General features: G+C 55.5%; 2 protein-coding genes across 2 annotated transcripts in view; one reads left to right on the forward strand and one right to left on the reverse strand.

Annotated features, from left to right (window-relative positions):
- The first annotated feature begins 571 nt into the window (after positions 1-571).
- On the forward strand, positions 572-9,296 carry Nt5dc2 (5'-nucleotidase domain containing 2). The gene is made up of 14 exons (XM_042679742.1): positions 572-858; positions 4,793-4,977; positions 5,073-5,147; positions 5,392-5,447; positions 5,537-5,630; positions 5,795-5,923; positions 6,039-6,099; positions 6,178-6,280; positions 6,373-6,474; positions 6,703-6,784; positions 8,390-8,476; positions 8,568-8,708; positions 8,790-8,854; positions 8,940-9,296. The coding sequence occupies exons 1-14, from the start codon at positions 633-635 to the stop codon at positions 9,199-9,201; spliced, it is 1,668 nt and encodes a 555-aa protein (XP_042535676.1). The 5' UTR covers positions 572-632; the 3' UTR covers positions 9,202-9,296.
- The window catches only part of Stab1 (stabilin 1), a 31,676-nt gene continuing 24,951 nt past the window's right edge, over positions 9,176-15,900 (reverse strand). The window contains exons 46-69 of the mRNA XM_042679741.1: positions 15,853-15,900; positions 15,606-15,683; positions 15,365-15,511; positions 14,840-14,980; positions 14,697-14,756; positions 13,383-13,559; positions 13,213-13,299; positions 12,976-13,125; positions 12,819-12,875; positions 12,533-12,734; positions 12,072-12,221; positions 11,889-11,993; positions 11,670-11,777; positions 11,397-11,590; positions 11,169-11,313; positions 10,955-11,088; positions 10,701-10,866; positions 10,518-10,627; positions 10,307-10,426; positions 10,075-10,224; positions 9,893-9,997; positions 9,669-9,815; positions 9,464-9,583; positions 9,176-9,381 (exon numbers count right to left, since the gene is read on the reverse strand). Of these exons, the coding sequence (XP_042535675.1) occupies positions 9,325-9,381; positions 9,464-9,583; positions 9,669-9,815; positions 9,893-9,997; positions 10,075-10,224; positions 10,307-10,426; positions 10,518-10,627; positions 10,701-10,866; positions 10,955-11,088; positions 11,169-11,313; positions 11,397-11,590; positions 11,670-11,777; positions 11,889-11,993; positions 12,072-12,221; positions 12,533-12,734; positions 12,819-12,875; positions 12,976-13,125; positions 13,213-13,299; positions 13,383-13,559; positions 14,697-14,756; positions 14,840-14,980; positions 15,365-15,511; positions 15,606-15,683; positions 15,853-15,900 (2,958 nt within the window). The 3' untranslated portion in view covers positions 9,176-9,324. The remainder of the gene's footprint in view (positions 9,382-9,463; positions 9,584-9,668; positions 9,816-9,892; positions 9,998-10,074; positions 10,225-10,306; positions 10,427-10,517; positions 10,628-10,700; positions 10,867-10,954; positions 11,089-11,168; positions 11,314-11,396; positions 11,591-11,669; positions 11,778-11,888; positions 11,994-12,071; positions 12,222-12,532; positions 12,735-12,818; positions 12,876-12,975; positions 13,126-13,212; positions 13,300-13,382; positions 13,560-14,696; positions 14,757-14,839; positions 14,981-15,364; positions 15,512-15,605; positions 15,684-15,852) is intronic.

Raw genomic sequence — 15,900 nt, forward strand, 5'->3', positions numbered from 1 at the left:
CAATGAAGAGTTGACAGATTTGCAGCAGCCAGAACCAAGTAGCTGTAGTGATTCACACAGCTCCACTAGGCTCCAAGTTAAAAGAAGTCCCCTGTGTTGGGTACCTGGAGGCACAAAGCAGAGGCACAGGGGAGCGAGCAGAAAAGGGCTCTTTACAAGTTAAATGAGTGAAGCAACCAGGGCTTTCAGCAGGCAGGGAGAGGGGCGGGGGGGGGGGGGGGGCGAGCAGGACGCCTAGGCAGAGAGATTTGGGGAAGGGGGGACCCCTGGAGACACGTGAACTGCCTTTTCCCTCTCTCGACCGTCGGGAGCCTAGGTCTTAGGTTCTCCTACTTTCTGAACGAGGGACCAGAGAAAGAGCCGCCATCTCGGCGAAGACGACAATGGGGGGGCGCCGATCCCTGGGCCGCGCGGGGGGCTGGGAGAAGGGGGTCGGGAGCCCGCCCCGCCCGGTCCCGGAGCCTCCCGCCCCCCCAAGCCAAGGGGCACACCCATTGGCCGGCCGGGATCCTCGCGCCGCGCCCATTGGCCGGCCTTAGTGAGGAGCATGCGGCCACCGTGGCGGGCGCGCAGTCGGAGAGCGGCGGGCTGGCGGACGGGCGGCGGGGCTGCGCGGGCAGCGCGCAGGGGGCATGGCGGGTGCGGGACTGCGGGCCGCCGCGCGGCGCTGGCTGCTGTGCGGAGGCCACGGCGGGCAGCGAGCCGCCTCGTCCTCACCCTCCTGCCCTGGCTGCGGCCCGCCGGGTCCCAGCGCCCACTGCCCCGGCGCTCCGCGCCCCGCTCCGGCGCCCACCGACGGCGCGGAGCCCAGCGCGCACCTATGGGCTCGTTACCAGGACATGCGGAGGCTGGTGCACGGTGGGTGAAGCCTGGAGCGGCCGAGCGCGGGTGGGGGGCGTCTCCCTAGCGGCGGCTGGCCGCCTCCGAGCCATCCTGGACGCCGCTTCGGTGGAAGCGCCCGGTGAGGTTCACCACGGTCCCGAAGCCAGAGGGCCGGGAGGCCTTTTGGAAAAGGCTCCAGCGGGGCGTCCAGAGCCTCCGCAGACGTTCTTGATGCCCGGGGAGGTTTGTGCCCGGACTTGATCTGCAGGATCTTGGAGCACACGTCGGTGTGTGCTGCCCCCGCCGACTCTCGCGTCCTCTCTGCGGGGCAGCGGCGGAAACGCTCCAACCCCTTGTTCCCCGCCGGCCCTTGTTAGACTAGAAGTGCTGTGGACAAAGCCGGCACATAACGCTCGGCTACTAGGGGCCACTGGACCTAAGGGAACATCAGCGGGATTTTCAGGCCCTTCTTCAGTTGTTTCTGAAGCTCGGGGTGCACGCTCAGCAAGGGTGGGAATGCATCAGAGGAACTGAGTCACCCACGTGATGGTGGACAGATGGGGCCCCAAGGGACTCCTGGGAGGGTGTAGGACTCATCTGTCCATTTGTCTAGATAGGTCTAATGAGTCTGTCAGGCAGGGTAGACTTCAGCAAGCCTTACTCTCTTCATTCTCCACCGTCCTTTAGGCATAAAACAATCTTGGATCCCCTGTCAGAGGGTTGCGGCCGTGACTCAGAACTAGGTCAAGAAGGGGTTGGGGAGCTCCTGCAGGAACCCCCAAGGGTGACGTGGCTTCTATTGTCTGGTAAGACAAAAGTGGCCCTGGCTAGAGATTACAGCTACCTGGACAGGGACTTCCACACGAGCTGTGTGGAAGCTCTGGGAGGCCAGAGCTCACCTGAAAGCTGAAGACAGGGTCTCTGAGGAATGGCGATTCAGAAGCCCTTTGGGCCTGAATTAACTTTGTCTCCATGGAAGGACAGGCTAGACTGCTGTTTAAGAAGTTTGTTTTGTTTTTGGTGCTGATCCTGGGGCTTGAACTCAGGGCCTGGGTGCTGTCCCTGAGCTGGTTTTGCTTAAGGCTAGCACTGCACCACTTGAGCCACAGCACCACCTTTGGCTTGTGTTCTTAGTAGCTTATCAGAGATAAGAGTTTTATGGCCTTTCCTGACTGGCTGGCTTCGAACCTCCTGAGTAGATAAGTGTATAGGCATGAGGCACCAATGCCCAACTTATTTAGGAAGTCTTTATGCTCCCAGAAAAAGCTTTCTGAGTTACTTTGGAGGTGAGAGGAGGATCTACTAGGCATTGTTCTCCAGGACCTGCCTGTATCTTCAGATCCTTATAGACCCCATAAGTTCCTCTTGTGCAAGGTCATTTCCACCAACATGCCATGGTGAACAAGGTGAGCCTAATACCTGGGTCTAGGCCTCCATCTGGCTAGATTTTCTAGAGAGGTTTCTCACCATTGAAATGTATCTTGGCCAACACTTTGCCAGGGATGCCAGGCTCAGCCCAGCCCAGCTCCCCACCCTGAAAGCAATGCAGCAGACCCATCACTTCCCATCTTACCTGGCTTCAGTGAGGTTACTCTGGAAAGCCAGGCCAAGGGGAGAGTGATGAAGTCAGTGACCAGGGTGCCTATTGCCAAGTGATTTGAAGCTATTTCTTCCTCTGGGCCCTGAAGAAATAAATGACTACCTCCCAGGAAAGATGAGGATTGAACAAGATGAGCCTACAAGACTCCCACAAGTGAGTCTCAAGGCTGCCAGGGACAACTTGGTCCCAGAACTTGGAGCCTTAGGCACATGAGAAGCTGAGGAGGAGGAATGTAGAGACTGAACAATACTAGGTTGGGCACATCCTTTCCTGGCCTATCCCCACACTGCGGAAGGATATAAGACCCTGCAGCCCCCAGAGGTATGGTTTGCTTAGTCCATAGACTGGGGGTTGAGGTGTGGCTGTAGGGGCCTGGCTTCGCCATCTTGCTTTGACCCTGGGAGGATTGTTTACCCCTGGGAACATTTCTCAAGGGCAAAGGCAAGGCCTGGACTCAGCCAGAATTCTGTGCCAGGAAGGGGCTGCACGGCCAAGTAGATGCCGCCTACCCCAGTGTTTCTGGGCACTGCAGCAGGAATCATAGTTACAGTTTGTATCTATAAATACAGGGTCATATAGAGGGCAAGGTCTAGCTAAGTGGGCAACTAAAGTTTCAGGTTCTTGTGACACCCCAAGAGGGCACTTTAGAAGCAGCTCTCTAGACATCTGCAGTCAGCTATGTCCCCTGCACATCTGAGTGAAGCACCCTGTCCACGGCCAGGGATCTGAAGAGCAGCTACTCTGCTGGCCTGCAGCCACCAGAGGAACCAGCCACACCTGTTCCCACACCCACACTCTGCACTTGACTCAAACTGAAGTGGTGAGGGGTGGAGCCCTGTGCTCCAAAGGGGCCTTGGAGGCAAATGCTCTGGACACGGGCGCACGTAGGAGCATGAAGTATCTTTTCTGGAGTGCAGCAGCTGCCAGGCTTGCTGTGGGGCCAGGGACCTATAGTGTGGGTGAGAGCAATTCCCTGAAGGCTTGGACCCAAAGTCTAAGGTAGTATTCCTGGTGTCCAGTCCTACCTGTTTCCCTCCTGCAACCCCTGCTCCAGGAGTGACAGAGAGGCCAGGGACAGGGAACTTTGGCTTTAGCTCACATAGATCCAGATGCAGAGTAGGGATGCCACACTGAAGAAGTTGTTACAGGTTTTATTCTCCCCTTAGAGATGAAGAAACAGATCCAAGGGCTGAGGTGACATTCTTGAAGGCATCACCATGAGACAGACAGAGGTCCTAATTTGGCCTGCCTGACCCAAAGCCCATGCACTTTCAAATACTTCCCCTTCTCCAGCCACTTCCCTCATTGTATAAAGGGGGAAAATGAGGCAAAAAGCCTGGAACACCAGAGCCTACCTGGCCTGGTGCCCTGCTCAACCTCTCTGTTATGGGATGGAGGGCCCACTTCAGCTCCTTGAGCTCAACCAGAGTGGGGTGGTTGTGGCCACATCCCCAGAAGAGAACAGCCCGATCCCAGAACCAGACATCACACGTCCCACCTGTGGTAATTAGCAATGTTCTCTAGCTACAGCCAGGGAATGTCATTATGTGGGCTGGCAACCAACTGAAATCCGATTAAAGGGGCCTTATTCCCCAGGCTGTGGCAGGTGTTCAGAGTTGGTAGCCTGAGTGGCACAGGGGCTCCCCATTTGATCGGTGTTTTCTCAGCCCAAGCCCCAGATCAGGGCAAGGCAGCAGTCATGGCCTCAGGCTCATGCTGCCCCTCACAGATACCCCTCGGGAGCTGGGGGTGAGACCAGTGGGCAGATCAGAGAGACTGACAGCTGTGCTTCTGAACAGGTTTTGTTTTGCGCCAGTACTGGGGCTTGAACTCAGGGCCTGTGTGCTGTCCCTTAGATTTTTGGCTCAAGGCTCAAGGTACCACTTGAGCCACAGCTCCACTTTCCGCTTTTGGGTGGTTAATTGGAGATCTGAGTCTCACAGACTTTCCTGCCTGGGCTCACTTCAAACCAGAATCCTCAGATAGCCTCCTGAACAGCTAGGATTATATTATAGGCCACCAGCACTTGGCCTGAACACATTTTGAGCCGCCTACCTGAGGCCAGACTGAGGAGCTGACTGCCTAGCTAAGCAGTACTGCCCTTAGGGTTGCTACACAACTGTGTGTCTGATAGGACTAATAGGTAACAGCCTGATGGTCCTACAGGTGATGGGGTAACATAGGCAGGAATAATAGCAAAACCATTAGGGGGAGCCCCAGGCATGGGCTCAGCCTAGTGCCATCTCTGCGTGTGGCCCCGGCAAGTTCCTTCTCTCTGAGCATGTTTGGACCTCTGCAGCATGGAGCTGTAGGTGTTTCGTGAGGTTACATGGCCGATCACTGGTGAAGCCTTATATCTCCTTCCTCTAGACCTTCTGCCCCCTGAGGTTTGCAGCCTCCTCAACCCAGCAGCCATCTATGCCAACAATGAGATCAGCCTGCGTGATGTGGAGGTCTATGGCTTCGATTATGACTACACGCTGGCCCAGTATGCGGATGCACTGCACCCTGAGATCTTCAGTGCCGCCCGGGACATCCTGATTGAGCACTACAAGGTGAGGCAGACCTAAGCCACAGACACCATGGCTGGTGGCCGGGCTGATCCCCTGAAGGACCCTTCTCTGAAGCCTAGCCTGCTTTTGCCCAACAGTACCCAGAGGGGATTCGAAAGTATGAGTACAACCCCAGCTTTGCCATCCGTGGCCTCCACTATGACATTCAGAAGGTAGGTGGCTAGATGCTCACTCTTCCCACTCCTTCTGGACACGTAACAGGGGCTACTTCCTTAGCCTCAAGGGAGGAGGCTCTTCTCTCTACACCCCTTGGCCTCAACACTGTAGCTTCTTTCTTCTCTTTATGTACCTGGTCCCCTTGGTATCCTGCAGTGGCAGATTTGTGTCAGGGCTAGGAGAGGTTGACAGGAGCTACCTCCTTACCACTGGCCTCCCCTCCACCCCGGATCCCCCCAGAGCCTTCTGATGAAGATTGATGCCTTCCATTATGTACAACTGGGGACAGCCTACAGGTCGGTGCTCCTCTGCCCCAATCTCCCCTATGCCCCCACCCTGCACTGCTGCTTAGGCTGAGACTGATGGCATCTGTGCCACCACTCAGGGGCCTCCAGCCTGTGCCAGATGAAGAAGTGATCGACCTATATGGGGGCACCCAGCACATCCCACTGTACCAGATGAGTGGCTTCTATGGCAAGGTATCTCCTGCACCTGCTACAGTGCGTGCTAGCTCCCCACGTGTCCAGCCCTGGCCCACAGGCCATGCCCGCTGCTAATGTCCTAAGGCAGTTCTGAAGCCCTTGGTCTCCCCTGCTGGGAATAGTAGGGCCAGAGAGGTGGCTAAGATATGTCTCCTTCCTAGGGCCCCTCCATCAAACAGTTCATGGACATCTTCTCACTGCCAGAGATGGCACTGCTGTCCTGTGTGGTAGACCACTTCTTGGACCATGGCCTGGAGTTTGACCAAACACACTTGTACAAGGATGTGACGGTGAGGATACTGGGTCTGCCCCTTAGATGGCAAGAAGAGGAAGTCCAGCTGTAACAGGCAGGCCCTCTTGGAGCCCGCTGTGCCTTCACTGTCCCCCTATATCTACTTCCCCCAGGATGCCATCCGAGATGTGCATGTGAAGGGCCTCATGTACCAGTGGATTGAGCGAGACATGGGTAAGGGTGGATGGTAGCCCGACCACAGCCTGCCGGGGGGGGGGGGGGTGGTCCTCATAGACCCATCCTTTCCCTCAGAGAAGTATATCCTGAGAGGGGACGAAACATTCGCAGTGCTGAGCCGCCTGGTGGCCCATGGGAAACAACTATTCCTCATCACCAACAGTCCTTTCAGCTTTGTGTAAGTCCAGCCTCCCTGTGGGAGGAATAGGGGTGGGTGGGGGTACACACAGCACCACCCTTAGACCTGCAGCCATTTCCCCCTCTACACAGGGACAAGGGGATGCGGCACATGGTTGGTCCTGATTGGCGCGAACTCTTCGATGTGGTCATTGTCCAGGCAGACAAGCCCAGCTTTTTCACTGACCGTCGCAAGTATGGCCTGGCAGAGACTACAGACAGGGTCAGGGAAGGAGGTGGAGGCCCTAACCCTGTGTGGGGGCTGAGGCTGATCTTTGCTCACCACTTTGTGTGCTTGGAATGAGCTCATCTCTTTGCTAGAATATGGCCCCTTCAGTGGATGGGCTTTTTCAAGAGAGGAGGGAGGTACCTGGCCCTTAACCCCATCACAGACTGAAAATCAAGTCCTTTACCCTCCCCCAGGCCTTTCCGAAAACTGGATGAGAAAGGTTCTCTCCACTGGGACCGTATCACCCGCCTAGAAAAGGGCAAGATCTATCGGCAGGTGAGGCGTCTTGAGTAGAATCTCACCCTGATGAAGGAATATGGGTGGACAGGAACTATCCACATAACCATGGCCCTAGCAACATCACACTGTGGGACTAAAGCCAGAGACCACCAGGGCAGGGCAGGGCAATGTGGAGAGTGAGCTTGGCTTCTGGGTCACAACTGGGTTTAAACTCCACTTAAAAACAGGGGGTCAGGACTAGGAAGGTGGCTCAGTGGTAGAGCACTTGCCTTGCATGCTCGAGCCCCTGGGTTCGATTCCTCAGCACCACATAAGAAAAAAGCCGGAAGTGGCGCTGTGGCTCAAGTGGTAGAGCGCTAGCCTTGGGCTAAAGAGCTGAGGGACAGTGCCCAGGCCCAGAGTTCAGGCCCCACGACCAGACCCAAAAAAAAAAAAACGGGGTCTGGCTTAGATGCCACTGTGCCTTGCTTTCTTCCTCAGCGAGAGAATAAACAAAGTTGTAGTGTAAAGCCCTCAGAATGCCCTGCAATTGCCCAACACCAGTTAACGGCACTGACAAGTTGGGACTGAGCACACACAGAAGCAGCCTGGTTAGGCATCCTGAGGCTGGCCTTTAAGGAGGCGGCTCATGAGAGTGCATTGGGGAGCCACCCCCACTTCCTGTCTGGCAAGAAAGTGAAGTGGGTAAGGCTGGGTGTTGAATAGCCATGAGAAGATGATGAAGGCATTTCACCCTGGCTGGAATGTGAAAATCTTAGCTGAGCTTCTTAGAGGCAGGCATACCAAAGGTCTTAAGGCTTGGGGGAAGCCAGCAGTTAACAGGGAAAACAATACTGGGTGCCCAGGCTTAGCTTGCAGGCAGTGTTCCCACCCCTGTATCTGCCGAGCTTCACCTATCTCTCTGCAGACAAGAGGGGCGGGGGGGGGGGGGGGGGGAGGTACAGGTGCATCATGGGAAGGTGACTTTCTGAGTGCTCCTTATGCTCCATGTCCTAAAGTTTCCTTATACTGTACGTTGGATCTGCTTGGGTCTGAGAACCTCATCGTAAGTTCCCTGTCTTTCTGCATCTTTCCAGTCTCTCAGTCGGGAGGCATGTCCTTCACACCGCTCTGCGGTGGGTCTGCCTATTCCCCTGGTTCCCATCTCCCCAAGGCTCTTGAGCAGACTTGCTTTGGGAACTGGCCTTTGGGTATGCCTTCTCCTGGGGTGTGGATGCCTGTACCTGGTGGCTGCTGCACTTCTAGTTTTGGCACCTCTAGGAAGGAGTTTCTCAGTTATGCTTGGTCTTGGCTGCTTCAAGCTTTTGAGCAAGAGAAGCACGTGGCCTGCCAGTGAATTTTGCTCTTGCTTTGCTGGGGCTGAGTCAGCCAACAAAGACTTCCAAGGCCCTTTGCTTTAGGGAGCGGGGCCTTCCTTGTGATCTGTTTCTCACAAACAAGAACGCAGCCTGGGGTGGGTGTGAGGCCATAGCGGGGACACCCCTGAGGGCAACGAGGCCACGGGAAAGGCCAGCCTACTTTCCCAGCATCCGGCTAGCCTTGGCTGCCTCTTGGGATTTAGCAGGGCTGAGGGAGGACAAGGCCTGCTTCCTGCAGCCCTAAAGTGCGCAGTTGGCTCAGCAGTGTCCACGTCTACTGCAGGGAAACCTGTTTGACTTCCTGCGCCTGACAGAATGGCGAGGCCCACGTGTGCTCTACTTTGGTGACCACCTTTACAGTGACTTAGCGGTAGGTGAAGGGGTCAGGGCTACCGCAGGAAGAGGGTGGGGGTAACCCTCCCAGCTAGCACTGAGGTCCATCCCAACACCACACCTGCCAGGATCTCATGCTGCGGCATGGCTGGCGCACAGGTGCCATCATCCCTGAGCTGGAGCGCGAGATCCGCATTATCAACACGGAGCAGTATATGCACTCGCTGACCTGGCAGCAGGCGCTAACAGGACTGCTAGAGCGCATGCAGGTGTGAGGGGCTGAGGGTTGGGGGTGTCTAGTGGGGGAAGCCAGTGAGGCAGCCTCCTGCCATCACATATTGTCTCCTCAGACCTATCAGGATGCAGAGTCTCGGCAGGTTCTAGCTGCGTGGATGAAGGAGCGGCAGGAGCTGAGGTGAGCGGGGAGACAGCCAGGCCCGGAGTCCTGACCCAGCCCCTCCTGTGCCCGCCCCTCATACGGCCCCATGTTGCCTTCCCAGGTGTATCACCAAGGCTCTGTTCAACCCTCAATTTGGGAGCATATTCCGCACCTTCCACAACCCCACCTATTTCTCAAGGCGCCTGGTGCGCTTCTCGGACCTCTACATGGCTTCCCTCAGCTGCCTGCTCAACTACCGCGTGGACTTCACCTTCTACCCGCGCCGCACACCCCTACAACATGAGGCACCCCTCTGGATGGACCAGCTCTGCACGGGCTGCATGAAGACACCCTTCCTGGGAGACATGGCACACATCCGCTGAGGGTGCCTTTATTGTCTCGGACAAACCCCCAGTCCTTCCTACACCATCCACCTCGGGCAGCCATCCAGACAAGCAATAAAATGGTCTCCTTCATCCATGTGCCTCTGCTTCAGCTCTCAGCCCTCACTTGACTGCAAGGATCCTCTGGGTGTCAGGGAAGTCATCCTCCAGGAGTGAGTCCTAAGACATATAGGCCATCTTCAAACAGGGGAGCACAGGCCCCAGGGCCCCTTTCCACACCCTAAACCCATACTACACTCACATCAAAGGGCTCACAAAAGGCATCATGGCTACCAAAGATGGGGTTGGGGACAGAGACCAGGGTTGGGCTGGTGGGCCCTTCTTGCCATGGAGAGAAGTCTTCATCAGCATCATCTTCTGCCTGGAAAAAAAAAAAAGCAGAGTGAGGGGCCGCAAGCAAGATCAAAGCACCTCACATTCCATCGGCCCTCTAATCCAACCCCTACCTGAAAGGCAGAGAAGCTAAAGCCTGTGGGCTTCCCTCGGGTGCGCAGGTAGAAGGCCCCAGCCACAAGCCCGAGCAAAGTTCCAGCAGCTACCACTGCTCCCACCCCTGCTGCCACAGGCGGTGACTCAGGTGCCAATACTGCCTCCTACAAGTGAAGAAAGTGTCAAGGGCCTGGCCAAAGGTGGCCCTTTACAGCTCTGCCTTCCCCTTCCGTGGACTTACAGGCTGTAGGGGTGCCAAGAGGGGACTGGCCAAAACATGAATGATGCCATTGAAGGCCATGATGTCCCAAAAGATGACATGGCTGACCACAACTGCCCCAGGAGCCTGCAGGAAAACCAGAGTTAGGCCCTGAAGGTGAGTGAGGGCTAAGCCAGCAGGGTAGGGACAGAGACCAGACTCACCGCAGGGGCCCAAGAACTGTTGTCAGAGCCCATGTCATTTATGAAGAGGCTGAGACCTGAGTGGGCAGGGAGCAAGATCCCTTGGCTGGCATTGGCACTCAGGAAGGTAGCATTGGACGCATGCAACTCCAGGTCTGGACCAGTCAGCGTCTGGGCAGAGCAAGATCTATTCGGTTAAGCCACCTATAGAGAGCAAATTGGGGCTCTGCTGTGCCCACACCCCTGCTGTTACCATATTGTGCGCAAAGCCTTCATTGACAGGGACAAAGAGTGTCTTGTAGGTAAGCTCATCATTCAGGAAGTCCAAGAAATCAAGCCCTTGCTGCGTGGTGTTGGCATAGCCCAGCAACATCTGGGAGGGTGGGAACATAGGGCTGTGGCAAGTTTCCTTCCTGGGGATCCCAGTTACCTTCCCCTTATGCCTAAGGTGAGCCCCTGCACACCCCATAGAAGGTGGAGAAGTTGGCAGTAGCAGCCAGTACATCCAGCAGCTTCCCATTGCACACACTGATCCCATCGCCCACAAAGCCGACCTGACATCTGCAAGTCACATCTGTGGAAAAGGCAGATCAGTGGGTTGCTGGCAGGGGCAGAGCAGGAAGCTGGGCTTAGTGGAATGCACCCACCTTGCACACGGTAGCAGTAGGCATCCCAGTGCTCCGAGAGATTCTTACGTACACCCATGCTGACCACACCCACCCGACCATCACCACAGTCCGCCGCTGGGAAGACAACAGGGTGGGCAGCAGAACCATTGGCCAGCCATCCCACGAGGCAGAGGTGGAAGCCCAGCTGTAGGGGTAGCAGGAGGAAATGCTGAGACCCAGGCTCAACTTTATAGATCCTGTTAGGTGTGGCTCCCACTCCAGATCCCACACACCTGCTGGGCAGCAGAGAGCTGAGAGAGTGAGGCCAGGACAGCTCCCTGGGCCCCACAAGCCATCTCAGCCTCTGAGAAGGTCAGGCCATAGGGGCCGCTGCTGGCCTGAAGGTGGAAGACACCAGCCTTCTTTTCTGTAGAAGGGAGGATGCATGATCAGCCAACTGGCACCCAGGGGTAAAACCAGGTTCTGGAAGTAGGCAGGGGAGCACACCCTGGAAATGTAGGTCAGTGCACACAGCATCTGCATGGCAGGGTGATGGATGGCCCAGGCAGCGGTCTACGGGCGGCTCGGGCTCCTCCAGACATAACAGTCCATCGCCCACATAACCCGCGTGGCATTCGCAGCGCCGTGTGTTCTGGGGGAGAACAAGGAGTGTCCTACAAAAGCTAAGGGGTGCACCTGTGAGGCATCCCCAACCCGGCTCCTCCCCCTGCTTACCGGGCCAGTGTTCAGGCAATCTGCGTGCTCGCTGCATCCCCCGCGGTGGCCGTCCAAACACGGGTTGCGAGCCCGGCAACTCCAGCCATCACCCTCGTAGTCAGACAGGCAGACACAAGCCACTACTGTGCCTACTTGACTGCAATTGGCATGCTCACTGCAGCCACCGTGCCCGTGCTGGCATAGATCCACCACTGGGGGGGGGGGGGGAGGGGCTGAAACAGGAAACTGAGCCTATTGGAGGCCCACCCACCTGTACATCCACCCGCTTACCTGTGCACACACGGCCATCGCCTTCATAGCCCAGGCTGCACTCACAGCTGTTGTTCACACGACACACAGCCTGGGGTGCACAGGGCGGGACACACACAGGCTGCAGCTCTGTGCCCCAGGGCCCATCCCACATGACCAGGTCAGTAGCTGTCCTTTGGACCTCTTCCTCCCACCCTCATGCAAGTGTGCAGCAGGAGCGCAAGCACAAGCTCCACTCACCCAGCTGTACTTCACAACGTGACCCAGTCCAGCCTTCATCACACCAGCAGGAGCCAGACCCCCCGAGCCCCTCGTCACAGTGGCCGTGGGGGCCGCAGCGGCAGGCTGGGAAGAAGAGTGGTCAGGAAGAGCAAGACTGGCCCACCAGCTATGGAAAACAGGACAGGGTGGGGAGAGCCTCACCTTGACACTGGGGGCCAAAGGCACCAGGAGCACAGAGTTCACAGGCTATCCCAGCAAAACCTGAACGGCACACACACTGTCCGCTGCCACTCATGCCATCCATGCACACACCATGGCTGCTACACGGGCTGCTGGGGCCACCAGGGCAAGCTGCAGGTTGAGTAGCAGAAGTAAGGTAGAACCAGGGGCTCATCAAGATACCCACACATGAAGCCCAGCCTGACCCTCTCTCTCCCATCCAGTGGTAGCCAAGGCTCTTCAAAGAGTACCAAGCACACAAGCCACCAAGCCAAGAGACCATCCAAAGCCTCCATCTTTCCTCTAAGTCTGCTCAGTGCCCAACTTTCCCCATCCTGGAGCATGCCACTACCCTTTCTTGGGGACTGGTTGAAACCTTGTCCTTGGCTATCTTGGGGGCTAGAGGCACCAGTCAGCAGTGCCTGCAACCTCAGGCTGCTCACCTTGGCACTCACTGCCATAGTGACCAGGGCAGCATCTGGGCTTCCAGACGGTGGTGACACAATTGCGGTAGCAGCCCCTGCTCAGGCGTTGGGTCTGTCCCCAGGGGCTGGGCCGCACCCAGGCGCTACGAAGTGCCAAGGAGCTCAGCAATGGGGTTGTCCAGAACTTGGAGTAGTGGCGCCAGCACGCCTCAGGGGTGCCCTGGGCCAAGAGGAGACAGACCACAGTCAATCCCAGGTTGCTTTTGTCCCTATCCAATCCCCACCTCAGCTCCAAACTCCCTACCTGCTCCCATGAGCCCTCGGGACAGGGTAGCTCCAGCCCACAGATACTGCAAGTCTTCTGGAAGGGATGAGGCCAACATGTGTAAAGTCAGATGAATAGACAGGACAGATAGGCTTGGGGCCTGCCCATCCACTTCTGGCCAGTGTCCTCCCCTCACCATTTGCAACGACTGGGTCGCAAAGTGATCACATCGGGAACCAAGGCCAGGTGGCTCTAGCAGCTGGTCAATACCATAGGCCAGACCACCTTCAAAGGGCAAGTGCCGCTGAACAATGTGGGCATCGTCCTCACCCACCATGAGCTCACCCTGTAGAGGAAATGATTGGAGGATGTAGGGATCCTAGGTACTATAGCCTCACACTGCCCCTCCTGCTTCCCTCCTACCCAGACTCACTGGCCGGGCACGGCTGCAGGAGAAGGAGATGGGAGTCCCATGCATTGTTCGGAGTGGGCCCAGGTTGGGCAGATCAGATGCCAAGGCCTGAACAAATGGAGCCATGATAGGAGCTGGGCAGGCAGGGTAAGCTGGAGACAATGGGGACCAGTAACTGGCCACGTACCCACCTCAACATTGCGGATTATGTGGCCCCGCAGAATGGCTGCCAGCTTGTCACGGTGGTCCTCGTGGTACAGCCAGGCCTGCCGATCAGGAGGCAGGGCTTGCAGGGCGGAATCTGTGGGCCACAGCATTGTCAGGGGCCTGTGGGACACATCTCGAAGCATTGGCAGGAGGCCAGCCACCTGGTGTGATGGAGCACAGGTGTAGCAGTGAGAGATTTGGAGGGGGACACAGAGACCAGGAAAGGGCTCCAGAGACCCAAACAGCCTCCCTTGTAGCCACATTCATCTCCAGCGGATAGTAGTCCCCTTCATCTATGGGAAATACATCCCAAGACCCCCAATGGATGCCTGAAACCCTGAACAGTACTAAAACTGATAAATTGACCTTTTTTTCTATACCTATGATAAAGTTTAATTTATAAACTTGTAATAGTAATCTTACAAGATTACTATTGTTAATCTCTTACATAGAACAATTACTCTTATACAATAGAACAATTACAATAATACATTGTAATAAGGGTTGTTTAATGTAACTGCTCTAAACAACTAACATTTTAACAAAAGGAATAACAGGAAGCTGAAACATACTTTGTCAAGTCAAGGAGCAGAAGGCAGAAAACTGAAGGGAGGAAGGGTGGGCAATACAGTCATTATAGTCAATGTACATGTGAAAACGGAACCATGTAACTTGAAGGTCTGGGTATGATTGGGACAGATGGAAGATAATGATATAAAGGATGTATTGATCAAGGTGTATTGTATTTATAAACTGATTTGTTGAGTTGAAACCTCTTTGTACAACTACTTAAAGATTTTTAAAGCTGGGTACTGGTGGCTCACACTGTAATCCTAGCTTCTCAGGAGGCTGAGATCTGAGGATCACAGTTCAAAGACAGCCCAGGCAGGAAAGTCTGTGAGACTCTTGTCTCCAATCAACCACCAGAAACTGGAAGTGGTGCTTAAAGTGGTAGAGCACTAGCCTTGAGCAAAAGAGCTTGGGGACAGTTGTTTAAAACTTGTAAGTTATTTCTAGGATTTTTTCCATTTAATATTTTCAGGCTACAGAAAGTAAAACCAGGGAGAAGAGGAAGCATGGTACACAGGCGTTGGCAGGGAAAGTTGCACATAAACACTTGTACCATTGAGCACACTGGACAAGTGTGCAAGCTCACACAAGCACATGTGTGTCCACACTGGAAGCTCATGCACACAGACATGACCTGTGTTCAAGGCCCTCCACATAGGCAATTCATTCATGGATTCATTCATGCATGCCTGCACACACTTAAAGGCCCATCCATGTGGGAACAGTACCGTCACAAGGCGGCTGAAGATCTTGTATCCGAAGCTCTCAGCAGCCACAGTGACATTTCTCTGGGGAAAAGCACTCATGAACAACCAGGTAAGGCAGGGAGGGAGGAGTCCAGGCCCAGGCCCAGGCCCAGGCCCAGTCATACCCGAGGGGTTGGGGTAGCATCAGCCTCCCAGTGTAGCACATCTGGTGGCAACAGGACACGGTCAATGAAGTGCAAGACACCATTCACTGCCTCATGGTCGCTGCTCACCACCCGTGCAAAGTCGTTGAGGTATATGCTGCCCTGGGGAGGGAGGCATGAAGCTGATTGGTGGGGTGCTCAAGAGCTGTGGGTGGGGCTTGGGATAGGGGTGGAGTCAAAGCACAAGGTAGAATTTGGATCTGTCTCACAGAAGTAAGCACAAGGAACAAGGTTTGGCTGGGGCTTTAAGAGCAAGAGACTGGTGCCAACTTGGCTCTGGAGTCCTGGCGCTGGAGGCTCAAATTATGAGCAAGATCTAGACCAGACTCATCTCCCTTGCATTGCAGTACATGTACACATGTACACACACACACACACACCACTGTGCCTTAAAGGAGTGGAAGGCAGGGTAAACCTTGAGTGGGACTGGGGGTACACTCCACAGGGGTACAGACCAACAGTGGGGTGAGGGGAGGTTTGGCTCACCTCCCTCTCACTGAACCGTAGTGTGTGCCCAGAGAGTGCTGTGGCATATCCCTGGTCCAGGAGCTCCTGGCTACTCAGCTGCCGGCAGCCAACCACATGGTAGCGAAACACAAGCTGGCGATGTGCTCGAATCTGAGCCAGATCATCCTAGAGTAGTCATGAGGGGAATAAGGATCCCTGATTGCTGCTTCTATCCTGCAGTGTCCACCACCAGAGGGCTCTCCCTTCTCCAACGGTGTACCTTTGACAGATTGGTCATTAGATCTGCATGTGGCACGAAGATTGTAAAAGGCCCATCACCCTTGAGATCTTTGTATTCCTGGAGTAATAGAAACAGCTTGAGTGCCAGAGGGATGACTTAGGGCTTCAGCTGTTCTCCTGGGGAAGACTTGAACTCTGAGAGGTCAGACTAGCTGACCCTCTGACCAGATGGAAACACTGAGGACCAGAGACAGATTGGGTCATGGAGGAGCTGGCTGGCTACTCACCAGGAGGTGGAGGCTGAAGAATAAGGCCTGCTTGTCACGTAGGAGCTC

This window comes from Dipodomys spectabilis, unplaced genomic scaffold (genome assembly GCF_019054845.1).
Source record: "Dipodomys spectabilis isolate Male_0828 unplaced genomic scaffold, ASM1905484v1 ptg000054l, whole genome shotgun sequence".
NCBI classification, from domain to species: domain Eukaryota; kingdom Metazoa; phylum Chordata; class Mammalia; order Rodentia; family Heteromyidae; genus Dipodomys; species Dipodomys spectabilis.

Coding starts and splice junctions, on each gene's coding strand:
- Nt5dc2 (XM_042679742.1), top strand. CDS start 633: ATGGCGGGTGCGGGACTGCGGGCCGCCGCGCGGCGCTGGCTGCTGTGC. Junction 859..4,792: donor CATGCGGAGGCTGGTGCACG/GTGGGTGAAGCC, acceptor TCCTTCCTCTAG/ACCTTCTGCCCCCTGAGGTT. Junction 6,100..6,177: donor GTGGATTGAGCGAGACATGG/GTAAGGGTGGAT, acceptor CCTTTCCCTCAG/AGAAGTATATCCTGAGAGGG.